Raw genomic sequence first — 19,693 nt, 5'->3', positions numbered from 1 at the left:
ATTCCTGGGATATCCAAATCATTCCCCAAAAATTTAGAACATCCCAGCCCTAAGGGTTATGTGCCGGGCCCGAGAACAAAAAGGTCCAGTGATAGCCCAAGCATACAATCAAGCTCCCTATCCGCTTCGTCCTCAACATCATCGCTGGATCTCACATGCCTCCATCTCTGGTTTATCAAACTCCAGGACCTTTCCAGCATTTTCTTGATTTTTTCGCTGACAACCCGTGATGCACGATCAATATCTACCTCCCATTGAAGCACTGGTCTGGACTCTCCAGGTCCAGAATGCTTTAACACTACAAACCCATTCAAGTGAAGCATCATCAACGCTTTCTTGACAGTGTAGGAGGGAACCAACGATTTGGTTACAATGTCCTTATCCTCTAATGTCCTGTGCTCTAGGATCATACTAAAAATTCTCCGTGCCTCCTTGCTGCTTTCAGACAAAATCCGGCCTAGGGAGTCAACCACAAGCACCCTTCTCACATCGTCCCCGTCCTTGAAGTAGGTCTCCGTGCAGTCTAGGCTCTTTCTGAGCAATCCGCAGTTGCTGAAGTATTTGACATGTGAGGCAACATCTTCTCTGCTGATATTCGTCTCCCCCTCGAGGTTATCAGTTATGGTGTCGACTGTCACCAAGTTACATCTAAGAATCGATCTGTAGGTCATTTCTGCCTTTGATGAGTATCTTTTCCTGACAAGAGTCAGAAGCCTACTGTCTACCAGCTTAGCGTCTAGAGCACCAAAGTCAACAACATAGAACCTGGACTTTTCTGAGGTCCTTCTATTCTTTCTGCTCATGCCATCGATTTCTCTTTCCATCTTAGCCCTTGCCATATACTCGGCCAAACCTCCGGAGCTTGTAACCAAAACGCTTGCTTCTCTTTTGTCTACAGAGATCACCATGCCTGCATTAACAAGTTCCTCTCTTTCTTCCTCTGAGGAAACGTCTTCAGGCTTGGTAAAGCCGTTCGTCAGAATCTTCATAAACAGAGCAGCTGTATTCTCTCCAAACAAGCCCTCAATAAGCCTGCAGTAAATTGCGTAGTACGTCCTCCTGTAAACCATTTCTACATCTAACACATAGTAGACTTTCTTCTCATACTGAAAGTATTTCACAAGCCTACGCTGTATCATCAGAGAGAGGCCATGCACAACCTGGATACGTGTCAGAGATGTATTTTGAAGCATTTGGTCTACCGTGCTTCCATTTCTTTTCTTTAAGAAAAGGCTTATCTTCTGTGGAATTGTTCCATAGTCTGCCAGTATCTCGGTCACCAGTCCTGGCATTCCTCTGGATCCAGCAAAAATTTTCAATAAAGAAGCTGCACCCAGATTCAAGCCATCCCAACCAAATGGGAAATATGGATTTAGGCACAGATGCAAAGAGGACTTGCATATTTCGTGTAGAAGACAAGAGCGGTAAGATGCCAGAAAGACGCAGCGCAGTGGATGAGAAAATAAATGCTTCAATCAAGATAAGTGACAATCCATTCGATGTCCTATCGCAGTCGCTATACAGAAAGAGCGAAGCAAGCCGTGAAGAGCACCAGCCTAACCATAGCATGGTAGAGGACAACATCTTCGAAGAACTCCTTGTAAAGAGCAGGGCAGAGCCGGCAATAGAGGAGGAGAAGATCCCCTACGGAATATTCACCTCGATGATCCTCATGGCCGACATGGAAATACATGCCCAAGACCAGAGGATGTACAAGTTTCCGTTTGACCCGGAGACAAGAAATGATGGATCTCAGCTCTTTGAAAAAATGTACTCAGAATATCTGATAGCAATCAAGTCCGTATTCAGAGAGTACAAGAGGAGCAATATCAGATTCTACATGAAGTTCAAACACGAGTTTTTGGTGTTCGACTCCTGCCTGAAGGTTACCTCTGGAATGAGAAAAGAGCTGGCAAGAAACGAAATCGAGTTTGAGGATGAGGGGTCGCTCCTGATAATCCGAGGAGTAGAAGTAGCCCTGGCGTTTGATTACATAGTCAACGCTTCCTTATCGCCATCCTCTTGTATTCCCTTCATCCTTTCAGAGAGCCCGTTTGAGAATGGAATCCTGTTTTCTGTGAGGCTTCAGAGAAAGCACGCCATAAGGGAGGGGAAAAGAATACTCTACTCGTACGAGTTGCTTGGGCCATTCTGGGCAGATGACTACAAAGAGCTTGCTCGCTTCTGCATCAAGGTTGTTTAGACTTGCATGCCCAAGGTTTTCTGATGTAAGTTTCATCGTGTTCCTTCCTGTAGTATACCTTGTTCTAAAAATACAAATAAAATAAACCCTTTAGGATGAGCGAAATAAGACCGAACTATAGAATGATGCTGCTGGTTTTCTCACTTATGTTCACATACACAGCTCCTGTATCTGAAATAATCTTGCCTGCTAACTTTGTGTTCAAAAAAGCTTATGTTGTGGCCCTCGTGCTTTCAAGCATTTTTTCAATGGTTTACCTGGTGCTTTCCATAGTTTACAGGGGTCGCGTTAAATATGACTTGGAAACCATTGCCCTGGCAAGCCATCTCCAGACGAAGAAGTTCTGCAGAAGATGTAACAACTACAAGCCTGAAAGAGCTCACCATTGCTCATCATGTGGGTATTGTATAAAGAAGATGGACCACCACTGCTTCTGGATAAACAACTGTGTGAACTATGACAACCAAGGGCACTTTATACGATTCTTGTTTTTTACGGCGTCGGCTAACATACTCATATTTGTGTATGTGTCCATAGAGTCGGCTGCCATTCTGCTTTTCAACCATTCCCTTGAGCACAGAAGGGACTATTACATTCTGGTGTTGTCTGGAATGCTGTCCCTTGTGTTTCTCATAATGACAGCCTTTTTTCTTTATTTGCAGATGAGGCTCGCCCTATCAAACACAACCTTCATCGAGGAGCTGAAGCAGGAAAGCATGAGCAGGCTTCAGGGCTCATCGATTCTCAGGTCCCCCTACGACAGAGGGATCATGAGTAACCTTATAGACACGCTGGGGCCGCCTTATACTCTTTTTCTGCTGGGACCCTTTGGAGACGGCATCACATTCATCAAGACATATCCAGCCGAGTATTGGCCAGTTCCATATGATTACCATTGTATCGAGGATCTTATGGTCATTTGACTGCCAAGAAACACCGCGGTGTTCTTAGGCATATATATCGTATATTATATTAAAATCTGTTCTGTCATAGGAGGAGATTTCCATTTCCTGGCATTCTTTCAGATATCTTGAATATAGCTCCATCTTCGAAACTCTTTTGTTTCCGGAAATCAGTGAGCTGATAATGCTATGGTGCACATTGCTCGGCCTCTCCTCCGTGCTTTCTTTCTCAGGAAATACATCCTCTGGGCTTATTTCCACTGCGCCACCCTCCACGATCTTTTTTCCAACAATCTCCTGGACATATCTAAGCAGCTGCCTTAGGTCTCCAGAGGGTCCGACTCTTTTTGATATAATCTTTATAGCTGTCGGATTTAGAATGGGGGAAGAAGATTCCTCAGAGACTTTCTGAGTCAAGATTTTTTCCATGTCGGATGAAGAGTATGGTTTGAAAAACAGGACGTCGCCAGATATCGTTAGGTCATTCGATATGGTTATTAGCTTTTGCCTGGTCCTCAAGTAACACATGGCTTGTATGCACTCATTCCTTCTTTCGTTGTAGTACTTATCGAACTCATCGATGATTACTACAGAAGTGTTGCTGCTTTTTATTCTTCCGAAGATGTCGTTTTCGTTGTAGTAGTTCAGATAAAGAAAGGAGTTCCCTACAGTGTGGACAGTAACATGGGTCTTTCCTGTGCCTGGGCTTCCACAGATATGGAGAACAGGGCTCTTAGAGCCCAGGAACGACCTTATGGCAAGCGTCTCCTCTTCTCTAAGATACACAGAGGCACCTGAGCAAGAGAATGAGTCATAGAGTCTCTTCAAATCTTCTAAGCTTGCCATTTCCTTTGAATTAGGGCTGGACAGACCGATAAATGATCTGAGCAGGTGCCCAGCCCCGGAATGGAGAGTTTAAAGAGGGCAAAAAGAGTGGAGCCACGGAACAAGGCGTTTGAGATGTATGTAAAGCTTAAGGAGATACCTCAGGGGTCTTGTGTCGATGATGATGTCCTGGTGTACCTATCAAGGAACATGGAGCTTCGGAGAGAGATTCCAGCCACATTGCTTGGTATCATAGAGGTGCTAAGGATAAATGCGCCTAGATGCTTTCTAAGCAAAGAAGAGAGGATCAGGTTCTTTGGGCTGCTCATAGAAACGCTTCCAAAGGAAAAGATAAACCTGGAAACATTCATTACATACAGAATCCCTAGCCTACTAACGGAGAAGATCTTAATTGCTAAGTTGATCAGCCTGGTAGGAGTGGTTAAAGGAGCTGCAAAGCAGTATTTGAGAGAGATTATTATTGTGATGATAGAAGAGGGAGCAGGGGGCATGGTCCGGGAAATAGTCATGGATGTACTTCTTCGTATACCCAAGGACCCTACTCTCAACCATATAATCGAGGCTACAAAGGAGATATCGATGCCTATTGCCGCTGTAATCATGGAAAGTCTTGAAGATAAGGTGTATGCAGACATATATTCGAACTTCACTCTGAGGGAGCATTTGTGCATCAGAAATGTAAGGGGGCAAGGCAAGATGAGGTATCTGATGGCTGCAATGTCGGAGACGAACTTCGAAAAGTTGTGTGGCTTTTACATCGGAGACAAGGACAAGAAGGTGATTAAGATTCTGGCGGAGCATTGCCGCCCGAGTCATGACGAGATATTCCATAGGATCCTCAACGATTGCGATGAGGGCGTTCGTACAAAGTTGCTAGAAGGAATCACCTTTGAAGATGTTGTTGAGCATGAGCTGGAAGTCTACGAGAGAATTCTTGACACAAGCCACGGGGTTAGAGCAATTGTATTCAACATATTCAGGTCTGGAATGCTGCTCCACAGAGATTCTGTGATAGAGGTTAGAGAAGATTCAAAGGAGAACAAGAGGGACGGATCGGAGAGCAGTAACCGTGAGACGAAATGTCTGTTGAGGTTTATAGGAGCTATTCTTAAGGGGGTTTTCACCAAACAAAGAAAAGAATATGTCGATCTGCTGAATGAACTCAATCTACCATGGGAGTTCTACTTCCGTATCCGATCCTTCAAGGGGGTAACGGCCTTTCTGAGTCTAAGCTCCGAAACGATAAAGAAGGAGAGTGAAGATCTTCCCAAGTGCAGAGACAGAAGAAGGTTTTATCTTGAGCATTTTTTTTGCGGAGAGCTTTCTAAAGAGGAAATTGCTGGACTTATAGAAGTAGATGTTCCGTCTGCCTTGGCATATCTCCGAGGAAAGAGTCCAGATGAGTATGCGGATTTACTGATGAGCAGAGCACTGTCTAGTAACAACATCGAAGAAGTGCTAATGGTGATAGATACAATAAGGCCTTATTTGGCTGAAAAGATGCATCCATCATGCCCAAAGTGCAGTGCAGAGCTTTTGGTCTATGCACACTCGAGACATGCATCATGTTTTATTGGGCAGGTCCTGGACTTCGATGTTTCGTTTCCAATGCTGTACTTTCTGTCACATATGAAGATACCAGTGGATACACTCCTTCCCCTACTTTCAGGATATAGAGGCAGTGGCTCGGAGTATGTTGAAATCCAGCTGGCATACAACGACAAAAAGCTGCTCCAGGAATATGTGAACTATTTTATGGAGATAGACTTGGATGAAAGCTCAAAGAGGAAGCTTGTCGGAAGCAGGACGTTTGTTGGGTCAATGATATACTTTGTTAACACGGGGCAGGTGAATATAAGGAACATCAACTTCTTTATTTCCTCAATCCATGTGATATGCATGAGCTCGAGCAATGAGACTAAGATCAGGCAGATCTACGAAACGTACTCAATGAAGGTGGATCAAAGCACATTCAACAGATTCTACACAGTGTGCTCCAGGCTCAAGGCCATGTCACTGAACAAGGGACCGCACGAGATAAGCGATGGAAAGGTGGTGGTCAGAAGAAATGACAAAACACTGTTCTTTATATGTGAAACGGTTCTTGGAGTTCGAGAGGGAGAAGTGGTTGGCGAGCGATTCCACCTGCAGGGATTCCATCCGATTCCGGAGAACGTGCTAGACATGATTTCTCTGGGGCGCATGATGTAACCTACCGCAAGAATGCATTAAATCTTTATTTATATTCGCTTTTGTAACATCCGTAGGAACACAGCATTTTTTCAACGACAAAGGTGCTTCCATCTCCGACAGAACTGAGGTTGTACCCCAGGTGAGGCTGTGTGGTGAACAACCTGCTGCATGCATCGCAGCTCCTTACGTCGGGATATCTTTTTCTTATCCAACTTTCGCACTTGTACTGCATGTTTAAGCATTTGTTGTAGCACAGCTCTGTCAAGGCAGGATTGGGCGCCAGCTTGCTTTCATGATAGACGAACGGGTTTTCCCCGACTCTTATTACCGTCACATTTGAAAATGTCTTGAAGAACTTCAAGGGAATGCAGCTGAGAAGGTTGTCGCTCACATCGATTATTGATACGGACGATACTCGGCCCTTGAACGAGCTTGGATCTATCTTCGAGATCCTGTTTGACTTTAGATTCAGATACCTAAGTGTTTGGATGCCTATCACATGGCCGGGAAACTCAGTGATGTTATTGTCACTGAAGTCTAGCTTTTCAATGCTGCTGAGGCGAGATATGCTTTGGTTTACGCTTGTTAGTTGATTTTTGAAGACTGGAAGAATCCTCAGTTTCTTTAGGCTGCTCATATCCGGCAGTTCCGTAAGGCAGTTTGCTCCAAGGCCAAGCTCCTCTAGCTGCACCAAATTGTTGATTCCGTCTGGAAGCTTCTGTAGCTTGTTATTCGACAAGTTCAGCCAGTTCAGATTCTTCAGCTCGCAGAACTCGTCTGGAAGCGATGAGATTTCGTTGTTGGACAGGTCTATCTTGATCAGATTTATAAGAAACCTAATGTCCTTTGGGATGGCTCTGATCTTATTTGAGAAGAAGCCGAATTTCCGGAGATTTGTCATCTTGAATATACATCTGGGAATTTCAGAGAAGTTGTTTTCGCTTAGACCAAGCCCAGAAACCCTCTTCAGATTTGCCATTTCGTCTGGCAGAGACCTGAGCCTATTTCTGGTGAGGTCGATCCACGTGAGGCCCACAAGAGAGCCGATTCCTGGGTGGATTTCCTCGATCCTGTTGTCATTCAGTGCAAGCCTACTCAGGGCCTTGAGCTCCTTTATGCTTTCAGGCACCTCTCTTATTTTGTTATCGGAAAGTATAAGCCAGTTGATGGGTGTGGAATATGCCATCTTCGGTATTTCGTGGTATCCTTGTTTGGAATAGTCTGCACTGGTAACCTCTGTCATTATTTGCACTGTTTCAATCTCTTTTTATTTTTTCTACATCAACGATTGTTTCAAATTCACAAATAAATATTCTCTCTTCGCCCAGACGTGCATCGGATCTCCATGCCTTGGAGGAAGCGTATTTTGCTGCATTCTGAAGCCATGGGCCCAGTGAAACCTGTTTCCAAGCTGCAAGTTGCATTTGTGAACTAGAAACCCGTTGTGTCAGCGTTGTCAAACAACACAACGTTAAATTCGAAGGGCAGTTACGAGCCATGGGAAATACGAGCAGCAGCATAAACAAGGACCCAGTCATTGCCAAGTCGAATCCAAGCGCTCCAGGTGTTCTAAGACTGTATAACCTTGAGGACCATGTCTTTCCGTATAAAATCTCGAGGGCCCCAGAGACTTATCCAAGTGTTCATTTAGCAGCGTCTCTTGGTGGCTTTGAGAGGCAGGTCTCGAAACATCTCTCTATGTCGCCGAGGCTGGAGGAGATAACAGGGAAAGAAATGGATCTATACCACAATGTCGTCAATAAAGAAGAGACAGCTGAGGAAATACTGACAAGCGGGGAAAGAGTGAGTACCATACGGCACAACTCCAGGGAGGACCGCAATCAGATATACATGTGCAGACAGTTTATTGTGGAGATAACTGAAGGCATAGGAGAGGCCAAAGATCTGAAGATTCTACAGGCATGCTGCAATTACTTGACAAGGCTTCCACCGCAGATAGGCTACCTGGCAAATCTTAAGGTTTTAGTGCTTTCAAAAAACAGAATACAAAAGCTCCCTGACGAAATCGGCCTGCTCAAGAATCTCAGAGAGCTCAATCTGTCCCAAAATCTGCTATCCATGCTCCCAAGAGGGATTTCGGCCCTAAAGGCTCTCAACGCGCTCCACATAGATGGCAACTTATTTACTGTTCTTCCTCCGGTGATTGGAAGGCTTTATGGGCTGAAGTACCTAAATGTCTCCAACAACAAAATTCAAAACATCCCCTTGGAAATTCTGAAGCTCCCATTCCTCATAGAACTGACGGCCACATCTTGTGACTTTGCCCCCAAAGACACCGTTGAATGTATCGGACATGCTACACTTAAGGAAACATGCTCGAGACACCTGGTAAGGAACAACCTGAACGTGCGAAGGAGCATTGACAAGCCTCTTGCAAGGTATCTCCTGTCCGTACAAGAATGCTCGTTCTGCGGAGGGCCCCTTTTCGGGCACTACTATCTCCACAGGAGCATGCAGACATTCGACTCGGAAAGGTTTCCGGTCATCTATAAGCTATGTGTCAAGCATTACACTAGGCATGAGGACAGGATAGCAACACTGTTTCTAGGGCCTCTGAAAACCTATCCTCAGAGACTCATAAAGTCAAATATGCCGTTTGTGGGGGAGCTGTTCAACCATTTCGGATATAGTGACGAGCAGAAAAGAATACTTGATCAAGGATGGAACAATAGAGAGGCAGATATAATGCCCCTTATTTGTCTTTCAAAATATATCGACATGTACGCCGAAGAGAGCTAGAGGCGTTACCAGCTGTAGACCAAAGAAATGTACGATTGCCACGAGCCCTTGCTGGACTTTGTACAATAAATTCAATTTGTATTTATTTCTCTGCAATCCCTTTACTGTGATCACCACGGCTCGTCCCACCCGTCCACCAGGTCCTTGGATTCCCCATAGTCTTGGGCTGGCTTGCTTGGCGTCTTAACCGACTGGGTCTCTACTTCTTCGACACATACTATCCCTTGGTGTGTAGAGGACTTCGGCTTGAAGATGTTCTTGATACTTCCGATTCCCCATTCTTTGTCCACTATCTCTCCCTTATGCTCCTTAAGGTGGCTGAGGATTTTCTCTATGAGCGAAAACACTGCAGGCTGAACGCTTCTGTTTGACAGATACCCGCAGAGCAAGGGCAAAAGCTCCGTAGTCATCTTAAAATTGTCGAAGCTTTTATAGAAGATCTCCATTGTATCAAGAACTTGCGCCTTTGCCTTGGATTGTATCAAGTACTTGCAAAGAATCCTGTAAACAACATCGGTTTTCTTGAAGGCCGGTCTTACATCTCGTAAGAACCTGAGGACCAGCGCCATTCCCTGGTCGTCGGATACATAGCTATACATGGTTTCCAGTATCTCAGACTGCTGTCTTTTGGACACCATGCCTATGTTCTCCTTGATAAACACAACAGTCTCTTCCCTCAGCAGCTTGTCCTTACATTTGATGCCAAGCGACAGGCTTTTTACTACAGGATCTAGGGTGGTGATTCTGTCAATGTATTTTTCCGGGTTTCTGAGAAGATAAAGTCTTATGCCTGTATCCAATATGGAAAACAACGGAGGTAGGAACTCCTCCATGTCCGGGACATCGAAACTCAGGACAAAGTCGACGGCTAGTGTTTTGAAGTCCTTCGAAGTACTGGAGCTAATATCGGCAAGAACCATCCACGATACCCTTCTTTTGTGAATGTCTATGAGCTCGTTCTTGTTCTTTTTCATTCCAGAAATAAAGTCTAGCTTCTGATCGACTGTAAAGGATCTGTATCCAAAAAATGCAATATCCAGGTCGAAGAAAATGTCTGAGCAAAGCCCTCTGTTCTTGACGAAATCGGCCAACGATGCATCAATCCCCACCAACTCCTCCACGAGATTGCTGAACATTATGTTGTCTTCGTCGAATGCGCTGCTCTTCCTGCTTTTCTCAAATCCACCAAGAACTACCCTGCCTTCCTCGTTGAAGAACAGAGAGTCCTTCACAATGTTTCCATGCACCACGCCGCACTTGTCGTGGAGGAACACCAGCGCCTGAGCTATCTTGAAGGCTATGTACTTGTTGAACTCCTTGGTTTCTCTTTTGAATACAGAGCAGAAAGGAAGTAGTCTTCTTGTTATCAGGTATCCTTTTTCTACATTGAGTCTGTAAAGGCTAATTATTGTATCATGCTTTATCTTCTTCAAAAACGAGTATGCCTCGATGGTCTGCGTGAATACGAGCTTCGTGGCATTTTTGCTTTCGAATGTGGTGTTGTACATCGTATATGACTTTGTGGTGTGGACCAGTGCCTCGTTTTTCGTAGCCATCCAAAGAAGCTTTTTCAGAAACATTGGCAGGGTTGTAGATGGATCTTACAAGTGAGGCTTAGCAGGAGGAAATATAAATCCCCTCTTAGATTGCAAGGCACACGGGGCGGGCTCTCAAAACAAAGCAAATGGCCTTCTTGCATTTGTGCTTGTGTATAAAAATAAACAAAGGGGCAGGGATCCAAATGAGGTCGACCTATAAGATAGTGTTCCTGGGAAGTTCTAATGTCGGAAAGACAACGCTGATGTCACAGTATCTGCACCAGGAGGTTCAGAAGTCGTATGGACCTACAATCGGCCTCGACTTTGTCAGCACTACTATTGTGGTTAGTGGACACAGGGTTCGTCTTCAGCTATGGGACACGGCGGGGCAAGAGAGATTTAACTCGATTATACCGAACTACACAAGGAACTCTTTTCTGGCGATCATTGTCTTTGACATGAAGGACAAAGGATCTTTTGAAAGTATAGACCACTGGATCAACACACTTACAAAAGCCAACGACAGCTCTGGAAGAAGAGTCAGGATTCTGATAGTAGGGAACAAAAAAGACCTTAGCGATGAGGATACAAGAGGCTGGTACAGAGAGGCGGGAAATAGAAAGGCCAAGAAACATGGAGGTGAGTATGTCGAGACATGTGCCATGAAGCACGAGGGAATCGAGGATCTTGTAAAGGCTGTCGACAGACTTATTGAGGAAGACTTAGAGAGTCCCATGGAGGAAGAAAGCACGGTCAGGCCGGAATCGATAAGGTTTACAAAAAGAAGGGGATGCTGCTAGCAGAGGGCTTCTAAGTTATATCACTAACAACTTGTTTAAATGGTAGAATAAAGGTTTGTTTTGATAGCCAGGGCTGCTTTATTCCAAAGACACGGGCCTCTTAAAAATAGGGCCAAATTTTAGTCCATGAAAAACAATGAATCTTGCAGGGACGATGATGACTTTTGGAAGATCCTAAGCGAAAGTGATGATGAATACGAGGAGGAGATCGGGCTGATATTTAAGTCTAAGGCGGAGGACAGGGCTTCTGAATCCAAAGCCTCGGATGAGACTCCCAGGTTTGACGGTTTGGATGGAGATGCGGAGGAGGTGGACGATGGGAGCTTGGCGAAAACGCCATGTGAAAGGATGGATGCTCCTCGACAAAGTGATGTAGGGGAAGAGAAGAATGAGGCCATCGGAGAAGAACAGAAGCATATGGATTCACAGGAGACTTTCAGCGGGGGCGGGTTAGAAAGTGACAGGAAGGATATTGGGATAGAAGATGCTTTTAGTGAGGCTCGCAGGGCGAAGGAAGAAGCGGATGTGCATTCTCAATCTATAGCGGAGTCGGATCCTAAAATATCCTCTGTGGACGAAATGGATTTTCTTTGGGATGACGACGAGGAGTTTATAGTAGGAGAGATGGCTAGCATGGATTTGAAGGAGAAGGCACCTTCCCGCAGCTCGGAAGATCCTGAGGCTCCAGCGGACTTGGAAAAGATATCTTGCACGGCACTAGAAGATAGCTTAAGGAACGAGGGGAGTTCTAGAGTTGATATCGAATCCAAAGGATCTGGTTCCGAGGCTTCAGATCCTACGTCTTCATCGAAATTGCAGGATTCTAAGATAGATCTCATGAAGCCCAAGCCACTGTCAAGATTTATGTGCGGAAGCCTAGTTACTGTCTTTATGTCCCTACAGAAAAGATTCAACATACAGGGAGAGGCTATTCAGAATCACATGAACGTTGCACAATGGCACAGGCTCGATTATGTTATTCCCGAGATCAAGCCTTCTAATTTCCTTGCAAGCCTTGCAAATGATAGAGATGATAGGTATCAACATGTCTACGAGTTGGTTCGGCTAAAAGCTCCATGCATTGACAGTATTTCCCGCATTGTTTCTGAGGAAAGGCCCGTCTATTGCAGCAAAGATATCAACAGATCTGTTAGTGCTGAGTGTATGAATAGACTTATAGAGCTGTGCATCGAAGACCCCGATAAGGCCTTTGAGTATGCCATGGAAAATGAGATATGGGAGCTTGGGACTTTGTCTTCAAGATGGACAAAAGATGTTGGGAATAGGTTTTTGGAGAAGTTCTGCGACAGTTCCTATGCCAAACTGATATCTTCGATGCTTGGGCTTTCGACCAGCTCTTTTAGGTTTGACGGAGACTGGAAACGATATATTAGAGAGGTTTTAAGTACCAAAAGTGCAGATGTCAACAACGACTTTATACTACAGGTTTTTAGTAATAGCATTCCCGATGCATTGTTTGTGGTGGTGTCGTCTTATTTTCTTGAGATTATCGATATTAACAAATATCTGTGGATGTTTAGCAAGAATTTTGAAGCACTTAGAGTCCTGTGCTATGTGGAGTATATGGGCAGGAACATAAAGGATCTCGACATCCTCAAGTATGAGTTTGTTTCTGTTGGGGTGGAATTTGATAGGCCAAAGGCAGAGGAGTATTTCAAGACGAATAGAAAGTATTTTAGAAAGGAACTTGTGAGCAGGCTTGAGACTGTGCTTGACACGAAGTGGTCTTTTGGGCTTAAGAGCGTTTTTGATTTTGGAATTAAGAAGATTCTCAACGTGGATAGCCTCGAGGATGATCCTACTGAAGCTAGGCCTTCTGTTTCTGAAGATATTCCTGAGGAAATCACTACTAGAGGGTGCCCTCCCAGAAATGGCAGCATGCCGAATACTCCCAACTTTCGCCACAAGGAAAACATTGTGGTAGCGGGTGAAGAAGATGGCCCATCTGATATGGATACTAAGCCTGGAAAGAGCATCTCACTCTCGAGTAATAGCGAAGAGGGCAAGAGCCGATCGAAACAAGAGACTGTGGGGAAAAGTAGTATGTATAAGCTTTCCCAAGAGGAGGTTCTACTGAAGCATGACGAAAGAAAGCCGGAAGAGGAAAACAAGCAAATATCCGTTAGCAATGCATCCTGCGAAATTAAGGAGCGGAGCGATTTGCATATAGGGATGAAGCCGTCAAAGAGTTTTGCAGATTTTTTTGTAAGTGATAAGAGAGAGCCTGAGACTAAGAGTGAGGATGACACAAGCTTGTTTCTCTCCAGGTTTACTGATAACGAAGATCTTGAGCAGGAGAATAAGGAAAAGGCTCCGAAGAAGGGAGGATCGTTCTTTGGGTTCCTGAACGTGTTTAGAAAGGAGCCTGTTCATAAAGCAAAGATTGATGCTGATGACGACTTCCGGTATGATCCTGTGGAAAAGAAGTGGGTAGTCGGATCCTCCGCTGAAGACAAGAAGGGAGACAGCCCGGTGCTAAAGCCGCGAACAATACCAAAGCCGAAGGTTGGGGTGGGAAAGTCTGCCAAGGGAGAGCTGGATACAAGTGTTACATCCATGTATGCAAACAGGAAGAGTGTAGGAAACAGGAGCATTCCCGGGGTCTTAGGTAAAAAGGAATGAGAGATGGAGCATTCCGTTTGTTTTTAAATGATCAGGACATTAAATATGCATGCCTCTTTAGAATTACGATTTTCATGCCCAGGCTATGGGGTACAGCAGATCTCGAGAGATTAGGAGATGGGAGATGAGAAAGATGAAGGCGGCAGGCTTGAGTGTAGAGGAAGCATATTCTGATGAAGAGGGTGGCCTGGTTCCGGATCTGGTGTACAAAGAGAGCTCAAGTGAGTTTCTGGGAAATAAAGTGTTTGATCCTGTTTTGAGGAACAAAATAGAAATTGAGAAGCCGGGAACAGAGATAAGTGCTGTGGCAAAAAGAGGAAGTGTGTTCCTGAGTGTGCATCCCCGCAGCTACGTAGCGCCGTCTGCATCTGGAGAAGTTGATAGAGAGGTTTCCCAAAGGCTTCCGATTGAGAGCTTCAGAGATGATCTAATGGAGTTTGTAGGAAAGCACCGGGTGATAGTTCTAGTGGGAGAAACAGGGTCTGGAAAGAGTACGCAGGTGCCTAAATATTTGTATCAGGAGGGGTATGGAGACAAGGGGATTATAGGATGCACGCAGCCCAGAAGAGCTGCAGCAATCAGCTTAGCATCCACATTGAAGAGAGAAATGGGATGTGCGGTAGGATATTCCATTCGGTTTGATAGCACAACAACACAGGATACAAAGATAAGGTATATGACGGAGGGGATTCTTCTCCAAGAGCTGCTGGCAGACAAGATGCTTAGAAGGTATTCGGTAGTGATACTGGATGAGGCGCATGAAAGAACCACAAACTTAGACATATCCATGGGATTGCTGAAGCTTGCTTTGAAGGAAAGAGATGATCTGAGGATTATAATAATGAGCGCCACAATAGAAGCACAGAAGCTTTGTAACTACTTCGGATGTCCAGCTTTCAATATCGAAGGCAGAAGCTATCCAGTGGAGACTAGATATCTGAGTGTGAATGTAGACGACTATGTGGAATGGACGGTTAAGAAGATACTTTATATACACGAGAATTGTGGGGAAGGAGATATTCTAGTCTTTGTGACGGGAAGAGACGACGTCGAAGGGGTTGTGGGGATAGTGAACCATTGCATCAGAAACAAGTGCTTTGGTGAAGGAAGTGAGGGAGGCAGAGGTCTTAAGGTTCTTCCATTTTATAGCCAGCTTCCTGAGGAAATGCAGAATAGGGTGTTCCAAGCGGAGAAGGATGTAAGGAAATGCATTGTTTCCACAAATGTAGCAGAGACGTCCCTAACTATCCCAAATATTGGATATGTCATTGACACAGGGCTCCAGAAGATAAGTGTTTATAGTTACGACACAGGGGAATCACTAGTTACAGTACCTATAAGTAGGGCAAATGCCGACCAAAGAACAGGGCGTGCAGGAAGAACCAGGCCAGGGGTGTGTTACAGAATGTATACAGCGGACACCTACGAGAATGACATGCTTCCATCTCCAGTGCCAGAAATCCAAAGGACGAACATACACAATGTTGTTCTACTGCTCTTAAAGCATGGGGTCCATGATATACTTGGGTTTGACTTTGTCGACAGGCCCTCGGAAGAGTTGATTCAAGGTGCCCTGCTTGGGCTCCATCGTCTTGGTGCAGTATGCTCTAGAGGCCTCCTCACCAAAGTTGGAAAGGAAATGAGTGAGTTGAGGCTGGATCCTCCATTAGCAAGGATGGTTCTAGGTGCCGCAGGCTATGGGGCTGTTAACGAGATAGCAAGCATAGCCAGTATGCTTAGTGTCCACGAGGTTTTTCATAGAGACTTTGACAAATCATCTCCGCTGTGCCACCAGGGCTGTGATTTCCTGACTCTTCTGAACATCTTCAATGCATTTATCAGACAGAAAAACAGAAGTGAATGGTGTAACAAGATGAAAGTTAGCGAACATGCATTAAAAAGGGCAACCGAAACAAAAAGGGCTGTGCTAATGTCTTTGAGGGAAATGGGCGTGCCAATATCCAGCACAAGATCACTGGATAAAATTCAAAGGTGTATCATATCCTCGGTGCATTACAACGTGGCTAGAAGGAGGGGCAAAGGGTATGTCTGCCTAAGCAACTTCCGTGCATGCATGGTTCATCCCTCAAGTGTGCTCGCAGATAGTTATAGCCAATATATCATATTTTATAAGCACCTTAGTACAAGGGCCGAATATATGTATTGCTGTTCGAACATAAGCCCACAGGTGATTCTTGAGGAGGCTGGATGCTATTACAGGGATAGAAATGGTGTATTCAACATTCAGAAGCATCCTGTCATTGAGGATGGTCTGGATCGTGAGCACAATCCTTTTGGCTCCGCGTGTTCGCTAACCGGAGCCAGGATGCCTGGAAAGATTGCTTTGGATGAGAACCTCTATGATCGATTTGAAAAATGGAACGAATCTGAGGAAAGCGACGAGGAGCCGCCCAAAAAGATTAGAAGGACAAGAATATAAACATTGCTACATTGTCATGGGCCAACCTACTTTAATAATCTCTCCAAGTCACCTCTACAGAATCTGTCCTGTATCTTTGTGTAACAAAACACTCGCCCAGTTTGAAGGCAGCACCGCTCTTAGCCATCAGCATTCCTACATACGCAATCATCACCCCATTGTCTATGCAAAACCTCTCGTCTGTTGCATAGCAGACCCCACCACGCTCTCTAGCCATTATACCCATCATCTCCTGAAGTCTCAGGTTACATCCAACACCACCAACAATCAGAACCTCCTTAGAGCTGCTAAATGCCATCGCTCTTTCTGTAACTTCAACTAGTGCAGAAAAAACCGTTTCCTGGAGGGAGTAGCACAAGTCGCGCTTTACCTGCTCATCTTCCGCTATTTTTCTCTTTATGTTCGATAAAATCCCGGAGAACGAGACATCCATCCCCTTTACAACATAGGGGAGCTCTATGTAGTTCTTACCCAGTTTTGCATATCTCTCTACACTAAGCCCGGGTGCAGGAAAGTTCGGCAGCTTAAGGGCTCTAGCAAATCTGTCTATGCAGTTTCCAACAGCTATGTCCAGGGTCTCCCCGAAAATTTTGTATCTTCTGTTGTGGTATGCTATGATTTGGGTGTTTCCACCACTAGCATACAGGATGACGGGATTGCTTGCTTTAGTTATGAACCTTCCCATTTCTATGTGAGCTATACAATGGTTTACGGGAACAAGGGGCTTGTTACAGTAAAGGCTTAGTGTGCGAGCAACGGTGGCAACCACAGACAAAGGCAGCCCCATTCCGGGACCTTTTGTGTAGCAGAATATGTCAACATCGTCAAGATCTACTCCAGCCTTCTCTAGGGACACGGCAACGAGGCCCAGAATTCTGGAGCGGTGGTGCTCTGCAGTTTTCACCGGAATGAATCCCTCACCAGGTGGAGGTGCATATGTGAGTCTTTCGTTTGCCAGTATCTCATCATCGCGCATTATCCCCACACCTAGTTTGTTGGCACTTCCTTCCAGTCCCATTGCTATCATCTCGAAGGTTAAAGGTAAATTTTTATTGCTTTAAAAAGTTTACCAGAGCCATGGAATAACTTTATTCGATAAAACCTATTTCGCTGTTTTTCTGCATTGATTCCTTGGCAAACATCTCCAGATACTGACTTACAATAGAGGTGGCCAAGAAGATATTTGTCCCGCTCCCAATGGTATCGAAAAGATTGGACATTATAACAACCATAGATGTGAGCATCCCACCAAGAAATGCAGCAGTAGGGATATATCTGGAAAGTACATTGGCTGTATTTGCTTCTCTCACTCCCTTCAGCCTCATTCTCGATTCCTTGAGCTTCTGTGCAGCTTTTTCAGGGGACAGTTCGTTCAGCTCAAGCCATGACGTACTAAGAATGGCAGATGTTAGGAACATGATGGCCAAATAGATGACAAATCGCAGTGGGTCCCGGAAGCCCTCGAAAATGGATTCCGGCGACGTGATGTAATAGCTGACTCCGCTTACTGGCATATATCTTCCTCCCTTGGATGTATTCCAGACACCGAGAATTCTGACAACAAGGTACTGCGGCCATCTCTTGTAAAGAAATGAGGAGATCGATGAAATGTGCCCGACTATGTAGCTCTGGGCAATGATCGGCATAGTAGACGTGTACAGCAGTTTTATGGGGAACTTACCCACATGCCCCCTGACCTGTGACGACTCTGTTGGGAGCTCGACTCTCATTCCCTGGAGATATATGACAAACACAAACAGAAGGATGGTTGAGAGCAGTGAAAAGAGATTTGGGAGATTTTGCCTGAAAAAGGCCTCGTATATTGCTGCAAATTTGTTCTTTCTTACCACAAGAAGATGGAATAATGCAATTACAGATCCTTCGAATTCTATGCCACGCCCGGTGAAAAGTACCTTTGGACTAAAGGCCTTCCAGATGATGCTCTCGCAGACATTGGCCGCAATAAACAGATTGACGCCGTTCCCAAGACCATATCCCTTCTGAAGAAGCTCATCCAGAAGAATTATAATAATTCCCGAGAAGATAAGCTGGACAACAAGAAGAAGGCAGTAGATCGTTCCAAGGCTCTTTGGACTGCCATAGAACCCTGTGTACACCTGGACAAGCGCCTGCCCAACCGTCATAATCAGTGATATAAGCCTTTGCGTTGCATTGTGGAGGTTTTTGTCTTCTTTGATGGACCAGTCGACCTTCAGTATTTCGGACATCGTCAGGAATTGCATTATCAGGCTAGAGGTGACCACAGGGCTTGTTCCAAGATCCATGAGTGTTCCTCTATTAGAGGCCATCATTGCTCTCATCCATTGCAAGGGATCTGCAGCATCGTTTGAGATTATCCCAAACAGAGGGACCTGAGACGAAATGAGGTATATCAGAATTGCAAGCGTTGTCCAGATGAATCTTTCGTGAAAGGTGATTGTTCTCGCTGGAGACTGGACATCGGGGATGTATGGCACCAAAGGCTTCACGACATGCAGGAGATTGTCTAAAATTAGTTTCAATGTTTATCTTCACTTACATGACATTGGGGGTGCGGCATTTTTGTTTTTAATACTCAGGCGGGTTCATCAAGTATCTGGGGCCTTTTTGCAGATCTTTTAGGATGGATATCAAGAAGGTAGGACACGTGGCCTTTCTGGGTATAAATAAACCTTGTACCGGAGATAAGGTGAGCGATTTGAATCCCAACAAAATGAGCAGCTATTTAAGAGAAGTGCAAAAGATAGTAGATGAGTTTGAAAGTGAGGACAGAAAGAAGCTTGTGAAGTACTATGTTCAGACAGCAAAAAGTGTTCTTCTCGACGAAAGAGAGGTCAAGAGATCTAAGTTTGACCTTCTGAACGACTTGCACACCATAAATGCAGATGGAATCAATGATGTGATTGACGATGTTTTAGGGCACAAGATACTTCAGGTGAGGGCCTTGATACTCGATCTGGTAGATGATGACTACACAGGCGATCGTAAAGCTGTTGGGAAACCTGAAAAGTGGATTAGGCAAATAGTAAAGGATGCAGAGGAGACATTTGATCTTGATTCTGAGTTTGGAAAGCAACTGTTTTCTATCTACAATGCAAAATTGCTCGAAGAGTTTTGTAAAATCTTCACCTCAAAGAATCGCAGATTTGGGGCAGGCGGGAACCAACTACTACTCAACTTCTATTATTACGAAAGATTTGTGACAAGCAAGATCGAGTTTGATTTCCAAAGATTCTATGACAGGATGGTCTCTTTTTTCAAGGATCATTGCCACAGACCTAGAAAGGAGTTGGAGAAGATCCTCGATGGAAAGTAAATGTTTTGTTTTAAGCTTTCAAGGCCTGCAAGCGAACAATGGTGGAAGACAT

At 44.8% G+C, this 19,693-nt stretch overlaps 14 protein-coding genes across 14 annotated transcripts; 8 read left to right on the top strand and 6 right to left on the bottom strand.

Moving 5' to 3' along the window:
- Positions 1 to 56: 56 nt before the first annotated feature.
- ECU09_0250 (uncharacterized protein) lies at positions 57 to 1,292 on the bottom strand (the record flags this gene model as incomplete). The annotated part of the gene is made up of 1 exon (NM_001415325.1): positions 57 to 1,292. The coding sequence occupies one exon, from the start codon at positions 1,290 to 1,292 to the stop codon at positions 57 to 59; it is 1,236 nt and encodes a 411-aa protein (NP_001402277.1).
- Positions 1,293 to 1,357: 65 nt separating this feature from the next.
- Positions 1,358 to 2,203, top strand: ECU09_0240 (uncharacterized protein; the record flags this gene model as incomplete). Its single annotated transcript, NM_001415324.1, has 1 exon — positions 1,358 to 2,203. One exon carries the CDS (start codon positions 1,358 to 1,360, stop codon positions 2,201 to 2,203), a length of 846 nt encoding a protein of 281 aa, NP_001402276.1.
- A 95-nt stretch (positions 2,204 to 2,298) lies between these two features.
- ECU09_0230 (uncharacterized protein) lies at positions 2,299 to 3,126 on the top strand (the record flags this gene model as incomplete). The annotated part of the gene is made up of 1 exon (NM_001415323.1): positions 2,299 to 3,126. The coding sequence occupies one exon, from the start codon at positions 2,299 to 2,301 to the stop codon at positions 3,124 to 3,126; it is 828 nt and encodes a 275-aa protein (NP_001402275.1).
- Positions 3,127 to 3,150: 24 nt separating this feature from the next.
- Positions 3,151 to 3,951, bottom strand: ECU09_0220 (uncharacterized protein; the record flags this gene model as incomplete). The annotated part of the gene is made up of 1 exon (NM_001415322.1): positions 3,151 to 3,951. The coding sequence occupies one exon, from the start codon at positions 3,949 to 3,951 to the stop codon at positions 3,151 to 3,153; it is 801 nt and encodes a 266-aa protein (NP_001402274.1).
- A 60-nt stretch (positions 3,952 to 4,011) lies between these two features.
- ECU09_0210 (uncharacterized protein) lies at positions 4,012 to 6,162 on the top strand (the record flags this gene model as incomplete). The annotated part of the gene is made up of 1 exon (NM_001415321.1): positions 4,012 to 6,162. One exon carries the CDS (start codon positions 4,012 to 4,014, stop codon positions 6,160 to 6,162), a length of 2,151 nt encoding a protein of 716 aa, NP_001402273.1.
- A 25-nt stretch (positions 6,163 to 6,187) lies between these two features.
- Positions 6,188 to 7,387, bottom strand: ECU09_0200 (uncharacterized protein; the record flags this gene model as incomplete). The annotated part of the gene is made up of 1 exon (NM_001415320.1): positions 6,188 to 7,387. The coding sequence occupies one exon, from the start codon at positions 7,385 to 7,387 to the stop codon at positions 6,188 to 6,190; it is 1,200 nt and encodes a 399-aa protein (NP_001402272.1).
- A 254-nt stretch (positions 7,388 to 7,641) lies between these two features.
- On the top strand, positions 7,642 to 8,904 carry ECU09_0190 (uncharacterized protein; the record flags this gene model as incomplete). The annotated part of the gene is made up of 1 exon (NM_001415319.1): positions 7,642 to 8,904. One exon carries the CDS (start codon positions 7,642 to 7,644, stop codon positions 8,902 to 8,904), a length of 1,263 nt encoding a protein of 420 aa, NP_001402271.1.
- A 110-nt stretch (positions 8,905 to 9,014) lies between these two features.
- ECU09_0180 (uncharacterized protein) lies at positions 9,015 to 10,484 on the bottom strand (the record flags this gene model as incomplete). Its single annotated transcript, NM_001415318.1, has 1 exon — positions 9,015 to 10,484. The coding sequence occupies one exon, from the start codon at positions 10,482 to 10,484 to the stop codon at positions 9,015 to 9,017; it is 1,470 nt and encodes a 489-aa protein (NP_001402270.1).
- A 161-nt stretch (positions 10,485 to 10,645) lies between these two features.
- ECU09_0170 (Rab GTPase) lies at positions 10,646 to 11,242 on the top strand (the record flags this gene model as incomplete). The annotated part of the gene is made up of 1 exon (NM_001415317.1): positions 10,646 to 11,242. One exon carries the CDS (start codon positions 10,646 to 10,648, stop codon positions 11,240 to 11,242), a length of 597 nt encoding a protein of 198 aa, NP_001402269.1.
- A 126-nt stretch (positions 11,243 to 11,368) lies between these two features.
- Positions 11,369 to 13,885, top strand: ECU09_0160 (uncharacterized protein; the record flags this gene model as incomplete). Its single annotated transcript, NM_001415316.1, has 1 exon — positions 11,369 to 13,885. The coding sequence occupies one exon, from the start codon at positions 11,369 to 11,371 to the stop codon at positions 13,883 to 13,885; it is 2,517 nt and encodes an 838-aa protein (NP_001402268.1).
- An 85-nt stretch (positions 13,886 to 13,970) lies between these two features.
- ECU09_0150 (uncharacterized protein) lies at positions 13,971 to 16,325 on the top strand (the record flags this gene model as incomplete). Its single annotated transcript, NM_001415315.1, has 1 exon — positions 13,971 to 16,325. One exon carries the CDS (start codon positions 13,971 to 13,973, stop codon positions 16,323 to 16,325), a length of 2,355 nt encoding a protein of 784 aa, NP_001402267.1.
- Positions 16,326 to 16,356: 31 nt separating this feature from the next.
- On the bottom strand, positions 16,357 to 17,352 carry ECU09_0140 (uncharacterized protein; the record flags this gene model as incomplete). The annotated part of the gene is made up of 1 exon (NM_001415314.1): positions 16,357 to 17,352. The coding sequence occupies one exon, from the start codon at positions 17,350 to 17,352 to the stop codon at positions 16,357 to 16,359; it is 996 nt and encodes a 331-aa protein (NP_001402266.1).
- A 61-nt stretch (positions 17,353 to 17,413) lies between these two features.
- On the bottom strand, positions 17,414 to 18,871 carry ECU09_0130 (ER translocation protein Sec61; the record flags this gene model as incomplete). Its single annotated transcript, NM_001415313.1, has 2 exons — positions 17,414 to 18,831; positions 18,865 to 18,871. 2 exons carry the CDS (start codon positions 18,869 to 18,871, stop codon positions 17,414 to 17,416), a joined length of 1,425 nt encoding a protein of 474 aa, NP_001402265.1.
- A 167-nt stretch (positions 18,872 to 19,038) lies between these two features.
- ECU09_0120 (uncharacterized protein) lies at positions 19,039 to 19,641 on the top strand (the record flags this gene model as incomplete). Its single annotated transcript, NM_001415312.1, has 1 exon — positions 19,039 to 19,641. The coding sequence occupies one exon, from the start codon at positions 19,039 to 19,041 to the stop codon at positions 19,639 to 19,641; it is 603 nt and encodes a 200-aa protein (NP_001402264.1).
- Between the last annotated feature and the right edge of the window lie 52 nt (positions 19,642 to 19,693).

The sequence above is a fragment of the Encephalitozoon cuniculi genome, chromosome IX, assembly GCF_000091225.2.
Source record: "Encephalitozoon cuniculi GB-M1 chromosome IX, complete sequence".
Taxonomy (NCBI): Eukaryota; Fungi; Microsporidia; family Unikaryonidae; genus Encephalitozoon; species Encephalitozoon cuniculi.
This window is presented reverse-complemented; position numbering and strand designations above follow the sequence as displayed.